The sequence below is a fragment of the Lactuca saligna genome, chromosome 8, assembly GCF_052625555.1.
Source record: "Lactuca saligna cultivar CGN05327 chromosome 8, ASM5262555v1, whole genome shotgun sequence".
In the NCBI taxonomy this organism is placed as follows: domain Eukaryota; kingdom Viridiplantae; phylum Streptophyta; class Magnoliopsida; order Asterales; family Asteraceae; genus Lactuca; species Lactuca saligna.
Window position 1 is genome coordinate 34,030,175 of NC_136424.1, and position 22,656 is coordinate 34,052,830.

The 22,656-nt window shown below is 34.6% G+C and overlaps 2 protein-coding genes across 2 annotated transcripts in view; both read right to left on the reverse strand.

Moving 5' to 3' along the window:
- Window positions 1–3,359: 3,359 nt before the first annotated feature.
- On the reverse strand, window positions 3,360–6,266 carry LOC145008809 (cytochrome P450 CYP72A219-like). Its single transcript, XM_078967418.1, has 5 exons — window positions 5,936–6,266; window positions 5,012–5,232; window positions 4,669–4,913; window positions 3,917–4,301; window positions 3,360–3,833 (listed from the first exon to the last, which is right to left on the reverse strand). The coding sequence occupies exons 1-5, from the start codon at window positions 6,207–6,209 to the stop codon at window positions 3,408–3,410; spliced, it is 1,551 nt and encodes a 516-aa protein (XP_078823544.1). The 5' UTR covers window positions 6,210–6,266; the 3' UTR covers window positions 3,360–3,407.
- A 7,252-nt stretch (window positions 6,267–13,518) lies between these two features.
- The window catches only part of LOC145011239 (cytochrome P450 CYP72A219-like), a 32,545-nt gene continuing 23,407 nt past the window's right edge, over window positions 13,519–22,656 (reverse strand). Inside the window, exons 2-5 of the mRNA XM_078969905.1 lie at window positions 15,394–15,614; window positions 14,936–15,180; window positions 14,143–14,527; window positions 13,519–14,059 (exon numbers count right to left, since the gene is read on the reverse strand). Coding sequence (XP_078826031.1) covers window positions 13,634–14,059; window positions 14,143–14,527; window positions 14,936–15,180; window positions 15,394–15,614 — 1,277 coding nt within the window. The 3' untranslated portion in view covers window positions 13,519–13,633. The remainder of the gene's footprint in view (window positions 14,060–14,142; window positions 14,528–14,935; window positions 15,181–15,393; window positions 15,615–22,656) is intronic.

A 22,656-nucleotide genomic window follows, 5' to 3' on the forward strand; every position in this document is an offset into this window, starting at 1 on the left:
ATCATGAGTGGGTGTCCGACGATAATATATTATATTCTTGAAACGGAGACATATAGTTGCAGTTTACGAGTCGGTTGCTCATTGATAATATGTAAACGCACCAGTAACTTGGTGTTATAAAACATATTATTGTGTGTGATTTGATGAGTAAATAGAGCAAGCATATGAGTCGAAGCTTATCCGTTCCTTTTACCCAATGTGGGATAAAAGCGATATCTATGGGCCCTCAATGATTTAGTGATGACACCCTAAAGCGCTTGGCTAAGACTAGACAAAGTTGATGTGTTCAACTGTAGTCTGATTGTCAATCATCATAAATTGAAAATTAGGAAACAACACATGGTCAGAGAGAATGATTATAATCTATGTCTCATTTCATAAGATATCTAGAATGGAGGAATATATGATCCCTTATTTAAAAGACACGTTGCTGATAACATCAGAGTTGACAACGGATTTTGAGAGCTACGATTGCTAATCGAATTTTGAAGTCTTACTTGCATTTATAGTTATTAGCTTATCCAAGTAGGAGACTGTTGAATTTAGGTGTCTAAGCCCATAACTATATATTGTATGTACTTGACCCGGTTGTAGCATGGTCCTTTTGGGTTGCCTTCACCAAAGCAACTTGATTAGATAAATAATGGAGAAAGAGGATAAATGTGGTTTATTAATATATTATGTGAATAATATATTAAAATAGAAGTCATATTGTTTAATTAATATTGGTCAAGAATTAATTTAGAATTAATTTTGTGGTCAAAAGAGATTAATTAAACTAAAAAGACTGGAATTGTAATTATGTGATAATTACAATAATGGGCTGAGAACCTCTTGGGTAAGAGGTAGACGATTTTATATGGAAGCCCATATAGAAATCGTCAAAGGGCTTGGTTCTGGAAGGATCTAATGGGTTGCTTGGAGCCTAAGCAAACTAATTAGGTTTTTGACTAAAACCCTAATTCTGCAGCTATATAAAGACCCCTTGGGGCACCTAAATTCTACGACTTTAACCCTAGAGGATCTTATAGCCGAAATTCGTGTCTCTTCCCTCTCTCTAACATTCTCCAATTGCTTGTGGTGTTTGTGATCGATTATAGGTATTACATTTGTGATACTAAGCTCTCAAGACAAGGATCTTCAAGCTTCAATTGAAAGGTAACATTCTTACTCGTTTTAGCTATGTTAATTTTGATTTCTATATGATAGATTTAGTGTTTGTAAGCTTTGGATGATTTTCATGTACAATAAGAGAAATCTAGATCCAAAGCTTTAGGGTTTTCATGTGCGTTGTAGGATTGATGTTATGCTCAAAACTCATCAATTTAGTCAATGACTTTTTTTTTTCTGTCCACAGTTATCCCTTCAACTTTTTAAACTGTACACATTTAGTCCTTATGGCCAGCTACTCCAGGTTAGCCAGTAAAAATTACTTAATAGGATAATATATTTCTCACCTTGTATACATTTAGTTCTTAATATTTTTGTACATATTTAGTCCTTAATATATTTTTTTTGTTACAAAATAAGTCAATTTTGTTTTTTTACTCATTCAGTACTTATGAATGATTTCTTTAGGTTTTCTCACAGTGTCTTACATGGGATAGCCATATGGTGGTGGGACAGGTTGAGGTGGTCCTGCTATATGTTGTAGGCCAAGGTACCTGATTTGGGCCGGTTGTAAGCCATAGGCACAAAGGCTCGAGAAAAGCGGTTGGGTTAAGGCGACATGTCGAAAAACCCTATGTATTCGAGTCCAAAGATTGATTGGGCCCGTTGAATGTTGGCATTGCAGTCCGATGACAGATTGGGCCAAGGTATTCGAATCTGATGAGTGTGGGCCCATTATGCATGATAATACGTTTGTTGTATTGGGTATTTTGGGGGAAAATCACTAAATTTATGCTTACCCGGTTGTTTATGTTTTCAAGTTCTATCGTTGATCGTGCGAAGGCGAAAGCATGGTTCTACACACTTATCAATAGTATTGAGGATTCCATGCTTCTTATATTACTCTAATTTTCGATAAATGTATTTTGGAATAAACGTTTTTTCTTAATTATGGTATTATAATTAGGTAGTTTTGTCACATTTAAAAATGAAAATTTTTTGTTGTGAAAATGAGACGTTACACAAAAACATCAACAGCCCCACACACTTCATCAATAATTGTCCCACGTACGATGTCGTGAGAAAACATAAAGAAATCATTCATAAGTTCTTAATGGGTATAAAAACAAAAATGACTTATTTTGAAAAAAAAATATATATTTAAGGCTAAATGTGTACAAAAAAATTAAGGACTGAATGTGTACAAAATGAGAAATATATTACCTAATTAAGTCATTTTTTCCGGTTAACCTGGAGTAACCGGACATAATAATTAAATGTGTACAGTTTAACAAGTTGAAGGGTAAATGTGGACGGAAAAAAAGTCAATGACCAAATATGTATAAATCAAAAAATATATTACAGTTTTAAGTCATTATCCCTTATATTTCATAATAGAATATTATCAATTCAGGTCTATTATTAATATTTAATAATAAAAATGTTTTTAGCTGTTGTTTAAAAAAGAATTTTTTTTTTTTTTTTTTTTAGAAAAAGCGTAAAACTATCATAAATAAAAAGGGCCTTAAGAGTTCATTCAGTAAGCCAAAAAAAACTTTTAGAAAAAGTACATTTTATCATAAATAAAAAGTTTCTATTCAAAAGATGGATATCAAGGAACATCTTGTTGGTATGTTAAAATAATTGTTGTCTACTTAGCAGTTCAAGCATTGCTTGGACTTGGTATATATTAATTACCATGAAATAAAGTCCCTTTGGGGAAAAATGGCACGGGGGAGCGAAAGTTCTTCCTTTGTGGAGTTTGGAGTGGACTCAAATCAATGGTATAAATTGTTAAACATGACTTGAGAATTGATGATCCTAGTGGATATTGACTTGCCTGAACAAAGTAAAAACACCCGACACCTTTCATTGATTTTTGTAGTTGAATCCGACCTTAGTCTAATTAGGTTTACGTTTCTACATTGCTTGTAGAATACGGTCAATAGCTATTAGCTAGGGTTTAAATTGTACTATCGTTTTCAAGCTCATGAACAATAATACTCTCTCATTCCTTGTGGAAGTATGTCACAATGATCGAACCACATAATATATTGTAACTTTTTGTGTGTGATTTATTCTTATTATTACTTACTTATACATTTGAATTTTTTTTTGAATTTTTTTTAGTATGGTAAGTATTGTCGTCTTAGAACTACTTTTACAATATGCAAGATTGATTACATACATAATGATATAAATAATATACACGCACGCTACAGCTGCATAGATTTGTAATCACAAAAGTATAACACAAGAAACTTTTATAATTAACTAAAATGTGCAAAACAAACAAATTAAAGTTTGTATAAAGTCAAGTGAGCACCAAATTGAGGTTGTAGAGTAATTATAGTGTGTGGAGCATGTGAGTACGATGGAGATAACTTAAAAGAGAAACCTTGCAAAATCATAGCAAGTGCCATTTTTGCTTCTAGCATAGCAAAATTCTGGCCAATACATATACGTGGGCCACCTCCAAATGGTAGATACATGGCTTGACCCTTGGTCACCTTTGACACACCTTCAGAAAATCTTTCAGGCTTAAACTCGTTCACATCTTCACCCCACATATCTTTGTCGTGGTGCATAAATAATGTGTTTACTTGGATAAGGGTTCCTGCTGGTAAGGTTAACTTACCTAATTTGGTATCTTCATGTATAAGTCGTCTTAACATTACTGCTGGTGGATATAGTCTAAGAACCTCATTGAAAATCATGTTAATCTGCAAAATGAGATGATTAATATACAAAATAAATCAGAACTTTGGCGTATTAGTAAATTTATAATTAATACGGATAAACTTACAACTTTTAGGTGACTTAGCCCATCAATATCTGGTCTTTTATCTCCAAAGACGTGTAAGACTTCTTCTCTAGCACGTGTTTGCCAATCTGTATGTTGACCTAATAAAATCATTGTCCAAACAAGCATATTTCCTGTTGTCTCTTGTCCTGCAAAGTAGAAAAGCTTGCATTCTTCGATTACTTCCTCGATGCTTAATCCAAAGTTGCTACTCCCTTGTTGTTTGATTTCTTTGTAATTGGAATCCAAAAGAATGCCCAAAAGGTCATCATTAATAGTTTCTCCGGCTTTCATCGCAACAACTCGTTTATCAATAATTCGTTTTATTGAAGCTTTCACCTCGCGGTCAATCTCTTTCATCCTCTTGTTGTCTTTTGTCGGCAAAAATCTGTAAAATCTTATTTGATTACCATAAAATACCAAAATGTAGTGATTGTACCGATTTAACTACCAAATAATATATCACCCCACAAATTAAAGTGATATGTTTTAATTAATTTGCATACTATTATTAGTTTTCTTAGGGAGAAATAAGTTGCCATGTCACAAATAGTCACAAGATAAGCAACTAGAACAGCATGTTCGGAAAATACTATCAAAAGAAAATTATTTCGTGAACAAAACGTCCCCGTTACTTACCTTTTGTTACTGCTTTCTAAAAACAATGGTATTTTGTAAAAGAGCAAATTAACTATATAGTTTGCTATCTATTTAAGGCATGAACCCTTTAAAACGTTGTTTTGAAATGTAATCACCTTGATCCTGGAATGTAAACCGATTGTGCAGCTTTTATAACCAGCTCAGCTTGTTCTCTTTGAAATTCAAAAATCTTTCTTCCTTCCTCAAAACTACTACCAAATGCTGTACGTGAAATTACATCACTTGAAAATGTTTGTAGATGAGGCCACACATCCACTTCACACGAGCTTTCTATGGTTACCATTTTCCCCCATTTGTCGATCATCTCACTGCAACTCACATAAAATGCAGGTACCATATGCTGCAAAAAAGAGCAAACACACCCACATGATGTTTTCAGATATATATATATAGGTACATAATGTACTAAAAAGGAGAAAAAAGCAGATTCAAGAAAACCTTAAGCTTCTCAACATGGAATGCGGGGTTGATGATTTTTCTATGTTTAATCCATTGATCAGCTTCTGCATCGATTAATCCTTTTGCTAGCAACTTTGTTAATGGATTTCCTCCCCTTGGCTTTTGAAACTGATAATAGTTAGCCAATATTTCCCGTATCATAGTTGGTTCAGATATGTGCACCAAAGGTTTTGTCCCCATCCATGTGAAGCAACTCTTACCTAAATAATTAGGACAAAAACCCAACAAAAGAAAATTAACATACGCGTTTTAGATACTACTTTTCCTAGGAATATGCAAAAAACCAAAACATTAGAATACAGACAAAAATGTTAAGGGTATCTACAGAAGATTAAAAATTTGATCTCATATAATCATTAATTACGTACGCAAATAATCACATTAGAATACATGTACTCTTTCATTAATCAAGACAGCGTGATAATTATCATTTTATTATACACCATAACGAGAAACATACCTTTTTTTTTACTTTTTATGCAGTGGGTGTTTAATTACCATTTGCATAGTTGTGAACATGTTTGTTCACGTGGTTTTGAATTAACAATGACGTGTCAAAAATCTTGTTATGTTTAAGTTCTTAGAAATTAGTGGGCTTTAATTTACTTGCATCTTAGAAAATTTGCCATACGACATCCTAGAAAATTTATCACATGATCAGTAACAAAAGAAGTGGGTTTTAATTGCTTCTAAGATTTTTTATTAAGGTACATGTGTTTTTTTTTAACGGCAAGACTGTTATTAATTAAGTTACATGTGTATATCAACCTTATAAAAATATATCGATTATTTTTTTATAGGAAACAATAAAAATATATATGTAGAACTCGACAACCAAAAAAGGACGTAATTACTGTCATAATTAAACATAACTTAACAGAATTAAAAAAACTCAAGACATACCATAAGTAGAGATTGACTTATGGATGAAGGGCAAGACACGAGGAGCTATATCGTGAGTTAGATTCATGGGTTTCGATTTGGCATCCCTTCTCATCTGCACCATTTCTTTCAAATCTCCAAAAACGAAGGTATAGGAGCTACCCTTGAGACCTTCATCTCTTAGAAAATTTTCTATCTTTTTTGGTTTAAACCACAACCAGTTCGAAATCCTCCAAATATATAACCCCAAGATTGCTGCTACTCCAAGAACGCAAAGAACTGCACTTGCTTCCATCCCTCGTGATTAGGATAAAACCAGTGATATTTTGAAACTTGTGGTGGTGATAAGAAAGAGAGAGGTATTTATCATTGTGCAATGTTCGATGTACGTCCTTATGGTTTGAGAAATTGATGGTTATGATCCATGTGTAATTGTGTATTTTATTGTCGTCTATCACATGATTGTTGTAGGATGTAAATAGTATAAATGTATAATATAAGCAAATAATAGTAATAAAAGTTTCCTTGATTCTTAAAAGAGTAGCATCTTGTGAAAATGGAATATGACGTTTGAGAGTCTTGGTGAAAAAAAAGGATAAAAATAGTAGGCTGTTTAAGTTGGAATTACTTTGGATTGAGGGTGAGTTATGTAAAAATCTTTATATCCAAATTCCCAATAGCTTTACATTTTACGGCAATAATTCCTTTAGTATACCACCTTCGATATGAAATGATAGATAATTTAATAAAAATGAGGTTAAAAATTAAATAATTAAATACATAAGATAACCTTTATAAACCAAAACCGAGAAGCCTTATATGTCATAATCTATCTGACTAAAACTTTATAATACTTTTGATAAACAAATAGGTAAATTTTGTTTTTTTTATAAAAGTAGTATGTCGATACTTTCAGATAACATGATTAAAGGTGAAATAATTTGGACCTTTCCTCCCAAACACCTTCTAGAAACCCTGGTCTTTTTCGTGTCCACACACACATCTTGTCTCTATGTTGGAGTTCAATTTGGTCTTTTCTTTTTCTTATACCCTTTCAATTTTGTATGTAAAACAAATAGTCATTAAAGAAGACGGGACATTTTCCAATGAATTCCATTCCTTCTCAATAACGAAACATATTTAGGGATTACACCATAAGGGGACGGCCGAGATATACAAGGGTATATAAAGGACCACTCCGTTGATTTAAGAGGTCATGTGCAAAGATTCAAAAACGAGTCTCTAAATATGCATTTTTTTACTTATAACCGAAATTCATCAATACTAGTATAACTGTTATAACAATAATCAAAAACAAAAGAACGGTAACATAAAGAACCGTAACATAATAGATAATCTTATATAGCTTTGGGAATTAAGAGGCTAGCTCTCATAGTATTCATAAAAATAAAGTTGTTCATTAACTTTTAATAATCAACAGTCTATTAATATATTGTTTCAATAGATAGCATTGAATAAAAACTAGAAATAAAAACAATAACATAAACTGTAGAAGGCTAGACTTTAAGTTGTACCAATGTTGGAAGCTTGGATTTGATCAACATCGACTATTGATAAATTGGTGGAATGAGCGATTGGTGTATGTATAAATTTGAAAGAAAGACGTATGTATAGACAATTGTGAAATTTATATTGGAATTGATACCATTTTAACTTTTGAGGTCCTTTGTAGATTGCCGAACAAACCTCCAACAATGTTAATAATGGATACCAAAGGGTTTTAGCCTAGTATCAGATAGTGCCCTTCCTTTTTGAGGTTGAGAGTTCAAGTTTCACACTATCCATAGGTGGAATAATTTAGGTATAGTTTAGTATATTTGTCGTTTAAAAAAAAGTAATGATTGATGACATAGGAATAATGATATAAATATATTAGTACACATGTAACTTTAGGAATAATGAATTTTACACATTTTAGGTTTTGGCCACAATAATTTAGGAATGTTGATAGATTTGGTCCTCTGCTTAGGTTTAGATATGTCGGTGTTTTAATCGGTCTACTCACCTATAACAACTGGACTTCCAGGTATATTTTTTATTTATTTAATTGGAGGACTATTGAGCAACTCGATGAGTTAGTGCTACAACTCATCGAGTAGGGTCGCGTTGTGACACGTGGATTAATGATCTACTCGATGAGTCTGAGAGTCGACTCGCTGAGTAGACGATGTGAAGAGAAACCCTAAAACCTCGGGTTTGGGGCCTATTTAAGGGCACTTATAGCCTTATTTGTGGCTCATCAGTTGCTTGCCTACACTGAGAGAAACCATGATCACCCTTTGTGTTAATAGAGAGAGTGTGTGAGCTAATATTGAGTATCTTGGTGCATCTTCAGAAGAGAATAGAAGGATTTCAAGCAACGAAAGAAAGGAGGTTGTTAGATCTGTTGCTATTCATCCACTTGGTTGGTGATGGGGCGATAAGGGTGGTGACGGCATGGACGGCCACAGTTTGTTGCTTCTTAGCCGAGTCTTGAGTGGGTTGACCCTTTTTCTTATTCCCGGACTTCCACTTGTTGTCTCCTCGCTTTGGTTGTTTAGGTGTGGGGGTCATAATGCCTTGACGAGTTCCCTGGTCGACAAGAGTTTATGTCAGACGCTTGGCACTGTCGAAGGTGCTAGGGTTGGCAGATATGACCATTCCCTGGATCTGAGAGGATAATCACCAAGTGTAACGTTCCACTTTCTTGGCCTCTAGGGTGACCATTCCAGGGCACATAGTTGACAACTCGTTAAATTGAGAAGTGTATGTGGCAATGTCAGAACCCTTCAAGGCATGTTCCTACAGCTCTTGTTCCAATTTCTACATCTTGCTCCTTGGATAGTATTCCTCGAGCATCATCGCTTTCAGGTCCTCCCAACTCATAGCTTTGGCAACGGCTAGAGTCAAAGTTTTAACATGGTTGTTCCACCACGACAAAGTTTTTTTTTTTTGAACCGGCAAATACAAATATACTAATCTACTCCTAAATTAACACATAATTCTACCTATGTCCACGATGGGACTTGAACCCTCAACCTCAAAAAGGGAGGGCACCACCTGATACCGTTGGACTAGAAGCCCTTTGGTTCCACCACGACAAATTTGAGTCTGCAAATGTACATGCAACATATTTGACCTTAAACTCATCCGGGCATGCAATGATTTCGAATGTGGACTCGCTCTTTTCAAACCATCTTGTTAGAGTCATGACTCCGCCATCGCCATGGTTGGTCCTGGGCTTGCAGTTCATAAATTCTTTGTAGGAGCACAATCGCTTGAGCTCTTGGTTTTTGCTTTGATTGGAACTGTTAGTTCTATTTCCACTTCCCTTTTTGTTACTGCTAATTTAGGCCACGACGGCAGCCACAGTAGCTGTTACTGCAACCTGGAACACTTCAGAGTCCATCTGTGGGGGTGGTGGCGATAGTAGGGTTGTTGGTGTGTTGTTTTTGCACCTGTTAGACTTCTTTGGTGGCATACTTCTGCCAAAAAGTTTAAAGGTGGAATGACAATAAGTTTGGGAAGAGTTATGAATCGGGCATTACCGTAATAGAATGCCTTGTTTTGTATATGTATCAAGTCTAGTTGCTATAGAAATTTGCAAGCAATTCACAATGAAATTTACTATAGAAGTAAACAATTGCATAACAAATAGCAACACCCAATGAACTAAAATGTGTGCCCATTTCATTGATAATATAGTGCTAGTACATAGTTTTGTGAAAATTAACCTTTAAGAAGGTCTACATAAAAGAGTAGCACCAACACTTACTTGTATATATCAATTCTACTCACGGTGGGTGGTCTCCTGTGAGCCGTGGGATAAAGTCGTGGAGGCTTGCATCTCTGCTATCCGACGTTCAGCTGCAATCAGCCTCTCCTCGAGGGCTGAGTTCCTTTCCTAGTACTCTCTCACTTCCGCTCACGTAGTGGTAAAGTCCTCATGGAGAGCGTCAATGAGGTGACATGCCCAGGTGTAGTCCTTCTCAAGCCATCGGGTCCATGCGTCAGTGGCCTCAGCAGCGGCCCCTAGCTCCATGATCTGATTCGTCGATGCCCTAGTCTGATCCCCGAGGTGCAAGATTTGCTAAACCATGACAGGAAGGGACCTATCTGTCGGACCCTCATAGTTGAGGTTATAAAAACCTTGCTTTGTTCCGTAAGGGGAACGTTGGCGCTGTTGTCGGTGTGTGGGAACCCTGGCGATGTAAGGAGGGTTAATGACCTCCTCCTCGTCTTCTTTCTCCTATGGGTCCTCCTTGGGATCTTCCTCTTCCTCCACTAGCTCCTCAAGATCCTCCTCAATCCACCCACCATTTCCCTGGTTAGGGAAATAGGGGTCTCCAGGCATGTGAAATCATGACATGTCGTCTGTGCGAGAATGGAGATATGATAAACACATGAATGATTTAGAATATTCAAAAATACTCCAATAGTATTTTTAATCTTTATGTTTGATTTTAGAGTTTCTTGGTGTATAGGTTTGGTAAGTTTTAGATTCTTTTCCCACCACGACCATTCCAAAATACATATTAGTCATATCTCGCATAAATATAGTTGATCAAACTATATTTATCCAAGATATGATTACATAACTGTCTAGGCTTAACCGTAGTGTTTAACTCCTCTTAATACTTTTATATGGTTCTTATTATGACACTGTTTCTAGTATGTATGTATGTATGTATGTATGTATGTATGTATGTATGTATGTATGTATGTATGTATGTATGTATACTTTTTTATGAAAATACTATTATATTTTAAAATTATACTTCTTAGTCAGAGTGTTTTAGCCTCATTATATTTATAGATGTATATTTTATGTGGATTGATATACTTAGTTCACTATAAACAATGCTCTGATACCAATCTATCACACCCTCGAACCAGAACGGCGGATACGTCTGGGGGCAGATAACGTCATTGTACAGTATAAAACCAATTGAATATAAATGAATCAAATCCATACAACCATCATATTTATAATTTAAAAGTTTACATTGTATTCAAACATTGTTTGCTTGATATCAAATATGTATACAAAAATAATAACATGATGTGACGATGCCTCATCCTCCAAAAACAGTTGGATTACCTGTTTACTGATCTCTTGAGAATACAAATGATTTTGAAAAGTGTCAACAATTAAGTTGGTGAGTTCATAAGCGTTTTGTATGAGAAGGATCTTGTAACTATTTCGTGTAAAATGATAGTGTATACTTCCAGAAAATCCAATATTTTCTTAAAAAATGAGTTGTAAGTCTTGAATCCCAAGACTAAAGATGTAAGTAGTGTTGTACTACAAAATGATGCTGTAAAGTTTTATCTTTATATAAAACTACTTGAATGTGTGTAAACCCGTAAATCAAATGTTTTTTAATACCCTATGTGAGTTATTATAACCATACTAATGCGACTCGTTGGCCTACTACGACGTTCTTCAGGTGTCGGAATTGTTATCATATTTGTCACCCTAGACTGGTCGATCTAACTGTCTTTAACATCTGAGGTGCAGGGTTGTCAATCCCGTATAGATCTATACATAAGTGTCATACTCCCCCAACAAGAGACTTTGGTTGTAATGTAGGACCTAATGTGTACTCTGGTAGGTACAGTGAAGCCAAATGTCTCGCAACCAGTATCAACCGATATACGTGAACTGAAAACCCCTTATTCTTGTAGATAAAATAATTATACCTTTAAATAATTATATGTTTCTTCCGAAATGAAAATGTGGTGTTTGTGCTTCACAAACTATACCAATTATTGTTTATCATGTTTGTTTTGAAAAACATTTATAAAATCATTTATATAAAGACATAGTAATTATCTTGTCTAGTTTCAAAATGTAAGATGAAACATCATATTTTTGGATTGTAACCCACAAAATAGTGAAATAATTAGAATGTACTTATTTTTGTTAGAAAATGTATATTTTGGTTTAAAAAAAAAAAAACATATAGTTTTACAATCATAATTTTTCTTATGATTTTATAACATATATTATGTTTTGTTTTTGTTAGTTTTTCATTTCAAAACTAAAATATCACAAATATTTGTATAAAAGCTACTGATAACCATATCTCATGCAAATAATGTTTTATTTTCACATAGTAATAGATCATGCAAATGTTGATGTTAAAGAGGAAAGGATGATATGATATTTGCCTAGTTAGCTGTTGGTTAATAACATTGATATATGTTGGGTATAGTTTTGTATTGGAAAGGAGGAAATATCTAAATCACAAAGTTAACTTTCCTTATTTACTTTCCTCACCGAGAACCCATTGAAATCCCCTTAGTATGACCGAAATCACATGTGATTTCGGTGTAAGGAGGATTTCGGTCTAGGGGTCTTTTGGTTCTAGCATGTTTTCGGTTCTAAGTCTTCCCAACATGGTGTTTTCGGTTAGGTATCACCCATTAAATGGTGATTTCAGTCCTATGGGTCTTTAACATGGGATTTCGGTTTTAGTGTTACCCACTAAAGGGTGATTTCAGTCCTAGGCAAACTGAAATCACTAGGTTGGTGGGGTACTAGGCCGAAAACTATAAAGAAAATTTTTAATTCTTGATTTATATGCTCCAACTATTTCACTTGTCTTTACTTGCTATAACTTGTTGATTTTTAAAGGTTTATTACGAACATAGTTTTCAAAGTATATATGCATATTTACTTGTATATGATCCCCTTTTGGCTTTCACAGTCTTATTGCAACAATATTACGTTGTGAATTCACTTATACACGGTTACAATTTAGACTTTGCTTGTTCTAAAATTTTCCAGTTTTCACATACAACAAATAAATAAGTGGTTATATCTAACAATTAAACTTTATAATTTGAGTCTATTATTAAGGCTATAATAAAAAGGTCTCAATGTTTATTCACAAAAGGAAGGTTTTTTTAGAAAAAAAAAATGCATAACTATCATAAAGAAAAACGGCATGCAAGGCTCATTCAGACAAGAAATTGCTAAAAAAAACCTTTAAAAAAGTTCATAACTATCAAAAATAAAAGTTTTCTATTCAAAAGATGGATACCAAGGAGCATCCAGCTAATATGTTGAAAAAGAGGATGCCCACCTAGAAATTCAAGCATTGCTCGGGCTCGGTAAACATTAATTAGTGGGAAATATGTCCTTTTGGGAAAAATGGCATGAGGGAGTGAACGTTCTTGGTTTTTGGGATTTGAAATATACTCAAATCAATGGTATATATTGTTAAATGTGATTTGAGAATTGATGATTGAATAAATATTTACCCAACTAAACAAAGTAAATAAACTCGGCACCTTGCGTTAATCTGTGTAGTTGGGTCTAACCCTACTCTAGTTAGGTTTACATTGTCTACATTGCATGTAGAATACGGTTGATATTTATTAGCTAGGGTTTTAATTATATTATCGATTTCAAGTTCATGAATAAGAATACTCTCTCATGCCATGTAGACATATGTCACATTGATCAAACCACATAAAATAGTGTGACTTTGTGTGTGTGATTTGTTCTTGTTTATTACTAACAAATACATTTGATTTTTTTAATATAGTAAACAATATTGTCTTAGAACTAGTGTATCCATTTGCATTATGCATGATTGATTACAATACATAATGATATAAATAATACATGTGTTACAATTGAAAAGATCTGTAACCACAAAAGTATAACACAACATAATTTTATTAACTAAAATATGCAAAACAAACCACCTAAAGTTTGTGTAAAGTCAAGTGAGCACCAAACTGAGGTTGTAGAGTGATTATAGTATGTGGAGCATGTGAGTACGATGGAGATAGCTCAAAAGAAAAGCCTTGTAAAATCATAGCAAGTGCCATTTTTGCTTCTAGCATAGCAAAATTCTGGCCAATACATATACGAGGGCCACCTCCAAATGGTAGATATGTAGATTGACCCTTGGTCACCTTTGACACACCTTCAGAAAATCTTTCAGGATTAAACTCATTCACATCTTCACCCCACATATCTTTGTCATGGTGCATAAACAATGTGTTTAGTTGGATAAGGGTCCCTCCTGGTAAGGTTAACTTACCTAATTTGGTATCTTCATGTATCAATCGTCTTAACATTACTGCTGGTGGATATAGTCTAAGAACCTCATTAAAAATCATGTTAATCTGCAAAATGATATGATTAAGATACAAAAGAAATAAGAACTTTGGCGTATTAGTAAATTTATAAGTAATATGGACAAACTTACAACTTTTAGGTGACTTAACCCATCAATATCTAGTCTTTTATCTCCTAAGACATTTAAGACTTCTTTTCTAGCACGTGTTTGCCAATCTGTGTGTTGACCTAATAAAATCATTGTCCAAACAAGCATATTTCCCGTTGTCTCTTGTCCTGCAAAGTAGAAAAGCTTGCATTCTTCGATTACTTCTTCAATGCTTAATCCAAAATTGCTACTCCCTTGTTGTTTGATTTCTTTGTAATTGGAATCCAAAAGAATACCCAAAAGGTCATCATTAATAGTTTCTCCAGCTTTCATCGCAACCAATCGTTTATCAATAATGCTCTTTATTGAAGCCTTCACCTCACGGTCAATATATTTCAACCTCTTGTTGTCTTTTGTCGGCAAAAATCTATAAAATCTTATTTGATTACCATAAAATACCAAAATGTAGTGATTGTACGGATCTAACCGCCAAATGATATATCACCACACATGTTAAAGTGTTATGATTAAATATGAATACTATTAGTTTACTTAGGGAGAAATAATTTGCCATGACACAAATAGTAACAGACTAATTTTTAACAAAACAGGTTATTTAAATAAAACAAAATCAGAAGATAAGCAGTTAGAACAATACGTTTGCAAAATACTATCGAAAGAAAAGTATTTTGTAAACAAAAAGACCTCATTACTTACATTCTATTAGTAGTTTCTAAAATTAATTGTATTTTGAAAATAAACAAATTATATATAGTTGTTATCTATTAAAGACATTAACCCTTTTAAAATGTTGTTTTGAAATGTATTTAATTACCTTGATCCTGGAATGAAAATCGATTGTATACCCTTTATAATCAATTCAGCTTGTTCTTTTTGAAATTCAAAAATCTTTTTTCCTTCCTCATAACTACTACCAAATGATGTACGTGAAATTACATCACTTGAAAAGGTTTGTAGATGAGGCCACACATCCAGTTCACAAGAGCTTTCTTTGGTTACCAGTTTCTCCCATTTTTCGATCATCTCACTGCAGCTCAAATAAAATGCAGGTACCATATGCTGCCAAAAAAACACAAATTCACCCACATGATGTTTTCATATATATATATATATATATATATATATATATATATATATATATATATATATATATATATATATATATATATATATATATATATATATATATATATATATATATATATATATATAGATATATATATATATAGGTTACATAGTGTATTGAAAAGGAGAAGAGAAGTTTTAAGAAACCTTAAGCTTCTCGACATGGAATGCGGGGTTGATGATTTTTCTATGTTTAATCCATTGGTCACCTTCTGCATTGATTAATCCTCTTGGTAGCAACTTTGTTAACGGATGTCTACCCCATGGCTTTTGAAATTGATAATAGTTAGCCAAAATTTCCCGTATCATAGTTGGTTCAAATATGTGCACCATAGGTTTTGTCCCCATCCATGTGAAGCAAATTTTACCTAGAAATTAGGACAAAAACCCAACAAAAGAAAATTGACACACGTTTTACATACTGCTTTTTCAAAGAATATGCAAAAATCCGAAACATCACAATGAGGATAAAAATGTTAGGGAATCATCAAAATATATATAAAAAATAATAACTTTGGATATCCCATGCATGGTACCACATTTTTTTTTTTTTGTCAATTTATTGCTTTCAATAGTATGCAAATTATGAATCAGTGATCGACAATGTTATGCAATCTCCTATTTTGAATAGACAAACTCAACAACCTCAACTTTGGATATCTCATTTGTGGCACCACATTTTTCATCAATTTATTATCTTTGTTGGTTTTGAGGTAAATACAGTAGATGATTTCGTGTATCACAAATTAAGTGGAAGTAAATTTATCTTTCTGGTTTTGGGCAGATATCTATGCAACCCATGTTTGGATCATAAGAAAGCAGCCAAATAGATTTTGAGGTATCTGTATATAAAAAAGGCTATATGCTCAACTATAGGAAATTAAATGTTTTGGAGATCATTTTTATTAAGAAATTGAATTTATTAGATGCTAAAATGGTTAGCGATCCATATCGGGATACTTTTACATTTTAGCATGACGAGTCATTTCATGGACAAACTTTGATAGCTTCATCCATAATGGCAACATAATTTGTAGCACGGAATATGTTTGTTGAAATTTATCACGAGGCTACACGTTATTGGTATTGAAAGACCACTAAAGTTATGATAATAAGGCAGCAATGTTATATTCCAACAACAAAAGTTCTATTAAGTCAAAGAATATTGACATCAAGTTTCCTTCTATTAACACAATAGTGCAAAATGGAAATATATATATATATATATATATATATATATATATATATATATATATATATATATATATATAGCATATAAAACAAACTCCATTAAAGATGATTCGCTCGTAAATAGATTACCTCCTTAGGTATTTCATGAGCATACTACACTCATTGGTGTTATATTTAGTTTTAGTGAGAGTTTTATGGTGCTTTATGGTTTGTTTAAGAACAATATGTCTTTCTGTACATAATTAAGAATTATGTTAACTTCATTATTAGTTGCACTTATTTGAAGTTTGATCTCACTTCAATCTAAAGAGGAACACGTTGGAAATCTATTTAGATTTTAAAACAATACATCATGTTTAATCCATGTCGTTAGTTATATATTTATATGTGACCGTTGATGGATTTAGCTACGTAAATTGTAATGAATACCGCTTTCATCCTATACTATTATGATTAGTGGACGATATTATTTAAGGGTACCAATATTATGATAATATTCATTAAAGTGTTTATATGGTTATACATACATTTATATATTTGTGGTCTAGTGGGAGATTGTTAGATAATAATGGGACCACTTCATATATATGTAATGTTATCATTAATTTCATTTATTATGGTAAGAATATAAATTGTTGATGGACCAATCTATAAAATATTTACTTATCTTGTGGGTTAAGTTCTCAATTTGATTCAAGATCTTCAAGATCCCTTTCATCTTTTACATTAGGGTATCTCTCTCTCTCTCTCTATATATATATATATATATATATTATATATATATATATATATATATATATATATATATATATATATATATATATATATATGATGAAGAGCAGATCAATAGAATACACAAAGAATATCATTTTTTTTTTTTTGATAAGGGTTATATAGAGTTTATTGAGATCAACCGGAAAACTCATTCTTCTCACAGATCCTAAAAACTCAATAGAATCACGTATGTAATAATCGTTCTTTTATGTTTAAGTTTTCTTTTAATTAGATCCGAGATTAAAGATCTAAAGTTAATGCTTCAGTGTTTATGTTTTGGTTATCAAAATAACCAACATTTTATTTTTAGGTAATTCTAAAGACATGAATTCAATTCCAAACACCCATGTTTTGAAAACCGGACCGAACCGGCCGGTATAACCAATCCCGGAACCGGTTCTCAGAGGCCAAAAAATTGTTCGTTATGTGAACCTGTTTTAACCGATGAAAACCGGTTAAACCGGTAAAAATCAGGAATTTCAAAAAATATTTATTTTTTTATTTTTTGTAATTTTTATATAATTAAAACTAATAATTATTTAATTATAATATCATCTCGTTTTTAAGACCGATCTAACCAATTGGACCAATTAAACCATCAAACCAAACCAAGAAAACACTCAATTCGATCGAGAGTCTGGTTTCCAAAACCTTGCCAAATACACAAATGAATTGATTGAATTATATATGCTAGTCGGGAAATTTGACTAATATTAATATATTAAATTAAATACGCCATTTAAATTCTTGAATCCTTTACCTTTTAATTTAAACTAAATGCCGTTAAACTCATTAATTTTCAAATCAAACCTTAACACTTTTTTAAACTTTACTAGATGTGTATTCGTACAAAGCAGCGGTCATAAATAGCTCTATGATGAATTTAGTATTTTAAATTTATCATTTTGCTCAAAATTGAATTTCTAAATAATTTTTTTTTAATTCAAGTCTTTAAATTTTTGAAAAGTATTAATGATTTGTGTATGCATAATTGATTGGCACTAAAAGTTTTTTATCTTATACCTAGGGATGAGCATATGGACCGGGGAACCGGCTGGAACCGGTACCGGAACCGGAACCGGCATCGGAACCGGTCGGGCCGGGACCGGGACATTATTTTTGTGGATTTTTGGAACCGGGAACATGTAGGAACCGGAACCGATATAACCGGAACCGGTAGAACCGGCAAAAACCGGAACCGTATGATGCTATTTTTTAAGGACCGGTTCCAACATTTGAAGACACGACAAGAACCAGTAGGAACCGGGAACCGGTAGAACCGCCGGGCCGGTTCGGTTCTTGATTTTGGCCGAAGCCGATTCCCGGTTCCGGTCCGGTTCCGGCCGGTTCGGTCCTTTTGCTCATCCCTACTTATACCTCATAAATTTCAATATATGATTAATATGTTTTAATATATATATATATATATATATATATATATATATATATATATATATATATATATATATATATATATATTAAAACATATTAATCATATATATATATATATATATATATATATATTAAAACATATTAATCATAAATATATATATATATATATATATATATATAATTGAGGACTTTAAGTGACTTATGTAACATCCCATGACCAGGTATACTCTATATACCCTTGTTCTTTTGGTAATTGTCAATTTTGGTCCTTATATGAGAAAAAGGTGGTAAATGAATACGTGGGGCATATGTGAGTGTACGCTTAGCGTACTCATAAACGTGTTTTTGATGCGGTAGCCACTTAGTATGCTGGGCGTACTAGGCCCAGCGTGAAACCCTAATTTGGGGTGTGCCCCTATATAAAGGACATGATGGCCTCATTTCTAGCCACCATTCCCAGACATCAAACCTCTCAAACCCTAATTTCTCATCCCTTGAGCTTGTGAGGCCATTTATGAGTTATTGAGTGTTCTTGTATTTCTTTAGTGTGAAGAATAAGCTTTGAAGAGGAAGGATTAGGAGTTCAGGCTTTGGATCTGAGCTTATCTGTGGTTGGAGCTTCAGTTAGAGGTATAAAGCTCAAATCTTTCTCACTCTTTTGATTTGTGCATCATTTTAGTCCATTTTAGGGTTTTGGTCCCAAAGTTGGATGCTTTATGAGATATTGAGCTCCAGAGTTTATTATCAGCTCCTTTGAGTGTTTTGAGTGGTGTAGAGTCATAAAAATCAAGACTTGGATGTTTAAATCAAACCATGCATGAGTTATGAGCACATTTGAGAATAAAGAGTGAGAGTTTTGAAGTTTGTGGCTTTAACAACCATGCAAACGCATAAAGTCGCAAACTTTATGGAGTAAGAGTCTTTAGGACGTCCAGATCTGAAATTTTAGCTAAGGTCTTAACGGATGAAGACCAAACGAGTGAGAAGAACAAAATAGGGACATACGCTGAGCGTAATCCCAGTACGCGTAGTGTGGGACTGCGAATCCCCGATGCATGTGTGGCAAAGGAGTATGCCCAACATAGAGGGCTTGTACGTGCCACGTACGCACTACCGCTGTCATTCAGTGAGTTTGTAGAAGGATTACTCTAGCTTCTTTGAGAGTCGTTATTAATTAGAAATAATTATCGTTTGTGTTAGGCGGAGGCTAGACCGGTGATTTGAGTTCGAGGCTATCTGATTTCTTACGAGGTGAGTCTTCTCACTATACTTACCTGAGTGGTAATACCGAGAGGACGGAGGGCCTTATATAAGTTATTTGACTAGAGAGTCCTATGTACTTATATTGAGTTATGTAATAATGTGCTTTTCTGTCTTTGTGTTATTTGCTATGTTATTCTATGTTTTTCTAAGATCAGACCAGAGGATCCAAACCGAGTTGTAAGACTGGAGGGTCTTCAGTGAGATATAAGAATGGAGGGTCCAACCTGAGATGTAAGACTGAAGGATCCTCACCGAGATACAGGACTAGAGGATCCAACCCGAGCTGTGAGACCGGAGGGTCCTCACTGAGACACATGACCAAAGGGTCCAAACCGAGTTATAGCCATGAGAGGCTTATTGTTTGTGTACGTGGTATTTTGGAGAACTCACTAAGATTTATGCTTACCGTGTTGTGTGATATGTGTTTCAGGTACTTCTCAGGATCGCGGGAAGGCACCGACTTGATATTACACACTGGTGCGAGATTATTTTTATGAATCTGGGATAGTGATTTTACTTGTGGATTTATTGACATTTGAGACACTTGTGGTTTTTGAGAAAATGTAAAATGAGTTTAATGTGTTTTAAAAATGAAAATTTTGGTTTGAAAATTTACGTTGTTACAAGTTGGTATTAGAGCCTTAGTTTGAGAGATTTGGAGGTACCTTTAGGTATGTCTAAACTGAAATTGAGGATTTGAGAAAAAAAATTCAAAAAAAATGATTTTTTTAAATTAGAAAGAGTTTTAAGAGAAAACGAGTTAGAGCAGCGTGTACAATCAGCCAGAGCCTAAACGGTGATTTCCCAAAATCCCCTTACTTAATTGTGCTATGAGATATTTATGAGATATTAGTGATGCATGCTAGATAATAGGCTAAGTAATTCATACTTAGGGCTAGAGTTTCGTGATTTGTGATGCCTTAGAATAGGGTGTCGTTACTATCTGTTATGTGCTTTGAGTATGGGCTAAGTAAGAGTGTCTAGCAACAATCACTTAGATAGAGTTTCGAGTTAAGAAATAATCTAGGGGAGATACCTATATGGGAACATGAGAGATCAACTAAGAGAATAGGCTGTTATTCGTTAAACTTAGAGTACTTGTGAACTAGAATCCTAGGAGGAGGACTTGGGGTGACTACAGGTTGGTATGGAAGGTAGTATTGGGCCCGAACTACTGAAAGCACCAGATCTGTATGCAACCCAAGTAAGAATCCTTAGGATGCTAAGGAATAAGTAGGGATGGGTTATCGAGTGTGAGTATGCTCGAGTAAGTCTCTGATGATTTTTTGTGTTGTGTTTCAGAGACATCATGGTGGGTACACGCCATAACTCCGGGAGTAGTGGGACTAGTGATGAGGAGATCTGCAGGATCATCCATGATGAGGTGGCCGCAGCCATTCAAGAGGTGATACCAGAGATGTTTGGGTTTATCGAGACCACTCTGATTGAGACGTTTGATGAGTGATACATTGTTGTTACTGAGGTTGTTGTTGTTGCAGCCACTGCAACTGTAGCTGCTACTAGGCCATAGGGAGGTGACTTAGTATTGTTCTGGGAGTTCAGCAACACGAAGCCACCATAGTTTGATAGGATACAGGATCCGATTGCTACTATGAGATGGATCACTAACATTGAGGGGTGTTTTTATACATGTTCTTGTCCAGAGCATCTGAGAGTCCGATTCGCACTGAACCAGCTTCGCTTGGGAGTGAAGGACTGGTGGAGGTTTGTGACGACTGATTTTACTCCTACAGATCATGTTGTACTGACTTTGGAGAGGTTCACCAAGTAATTTTAAGATGAGTATGTTCCCCGGGTGGAGAGGGAGCGTTTGGCGTAGGAGTTTCTGTCTCTCAAGCAGAAGACAAAGTCGATGACTGAGATTACGAGGATGTTTCATAAGAGGGCAATGTTCTGTCTCGAGCACGTGCCCACTGAGCAGGCACATTTGAGCCGGTACTTAAGCCTTTTGAGGAGGGATATATGGGAGTTCATGGCGAACTCGTCTTATCGTAAATTGGCTAATTAAGTTGCAAACCAATGCCAGGAGGAGGGAGATTCAGTTGGAGATCCTGACCAGAGAGGAGGGGGAGAGACATGAGACAGACACAGTCGTAGCCGGCGGCTAAGTAGGATAATCCTGCTTATTTGAGAGCTGGAGGCCAGAAGGGTCACACTTGTAGCAAGTGCTGCAAGAACCACGATGGATCTTATCGGGCAAGGATTTGTTACAAATACGGCAAGGAGAGTCATATGGCGAGGGACTACCCCAAGGGATTTTCTATTTGCTTCCACTGCGACCAGGCAGGCCATCGGAAGGTCGAGTGTCCCCAGCTTACTCAGGGATCAGCCAACACTACCACTCCTACTGCTTTGCGTGTTACTGATGCACGGCCAGGGAAGGCCGAGCCTCTGAAGGCTCGTGGGAGAGCATTTCAGCTGACAGCGGAAGAGGTTCGTGCCATGCCTGATGTTGTTGTTGGTACGTATCTCCTAATCTATGTTGTTTTGAGATTTGTTTATACTTATATTGTGTTTTTTATAGTTACTTTTCTTGTGTGGTTTGTACCTGCTTTGGTGTTATTTGACATGAATACGCGTCGATCTTTCGTGTCCTTAGCTTTTAGTCGCCACATCAATATCTGACGTGAGGCGTTGAGTCAACCTCTGAGAGTTTATATATCCGACAAGCATGCGGTTTTTTCTAGTGATGTATTCCGAGGGTGTGTACTGGAGATTTTTAGTGTTGGGTTCCTGATAGACTTGGTACCGATCGCGATAGGGGATGTC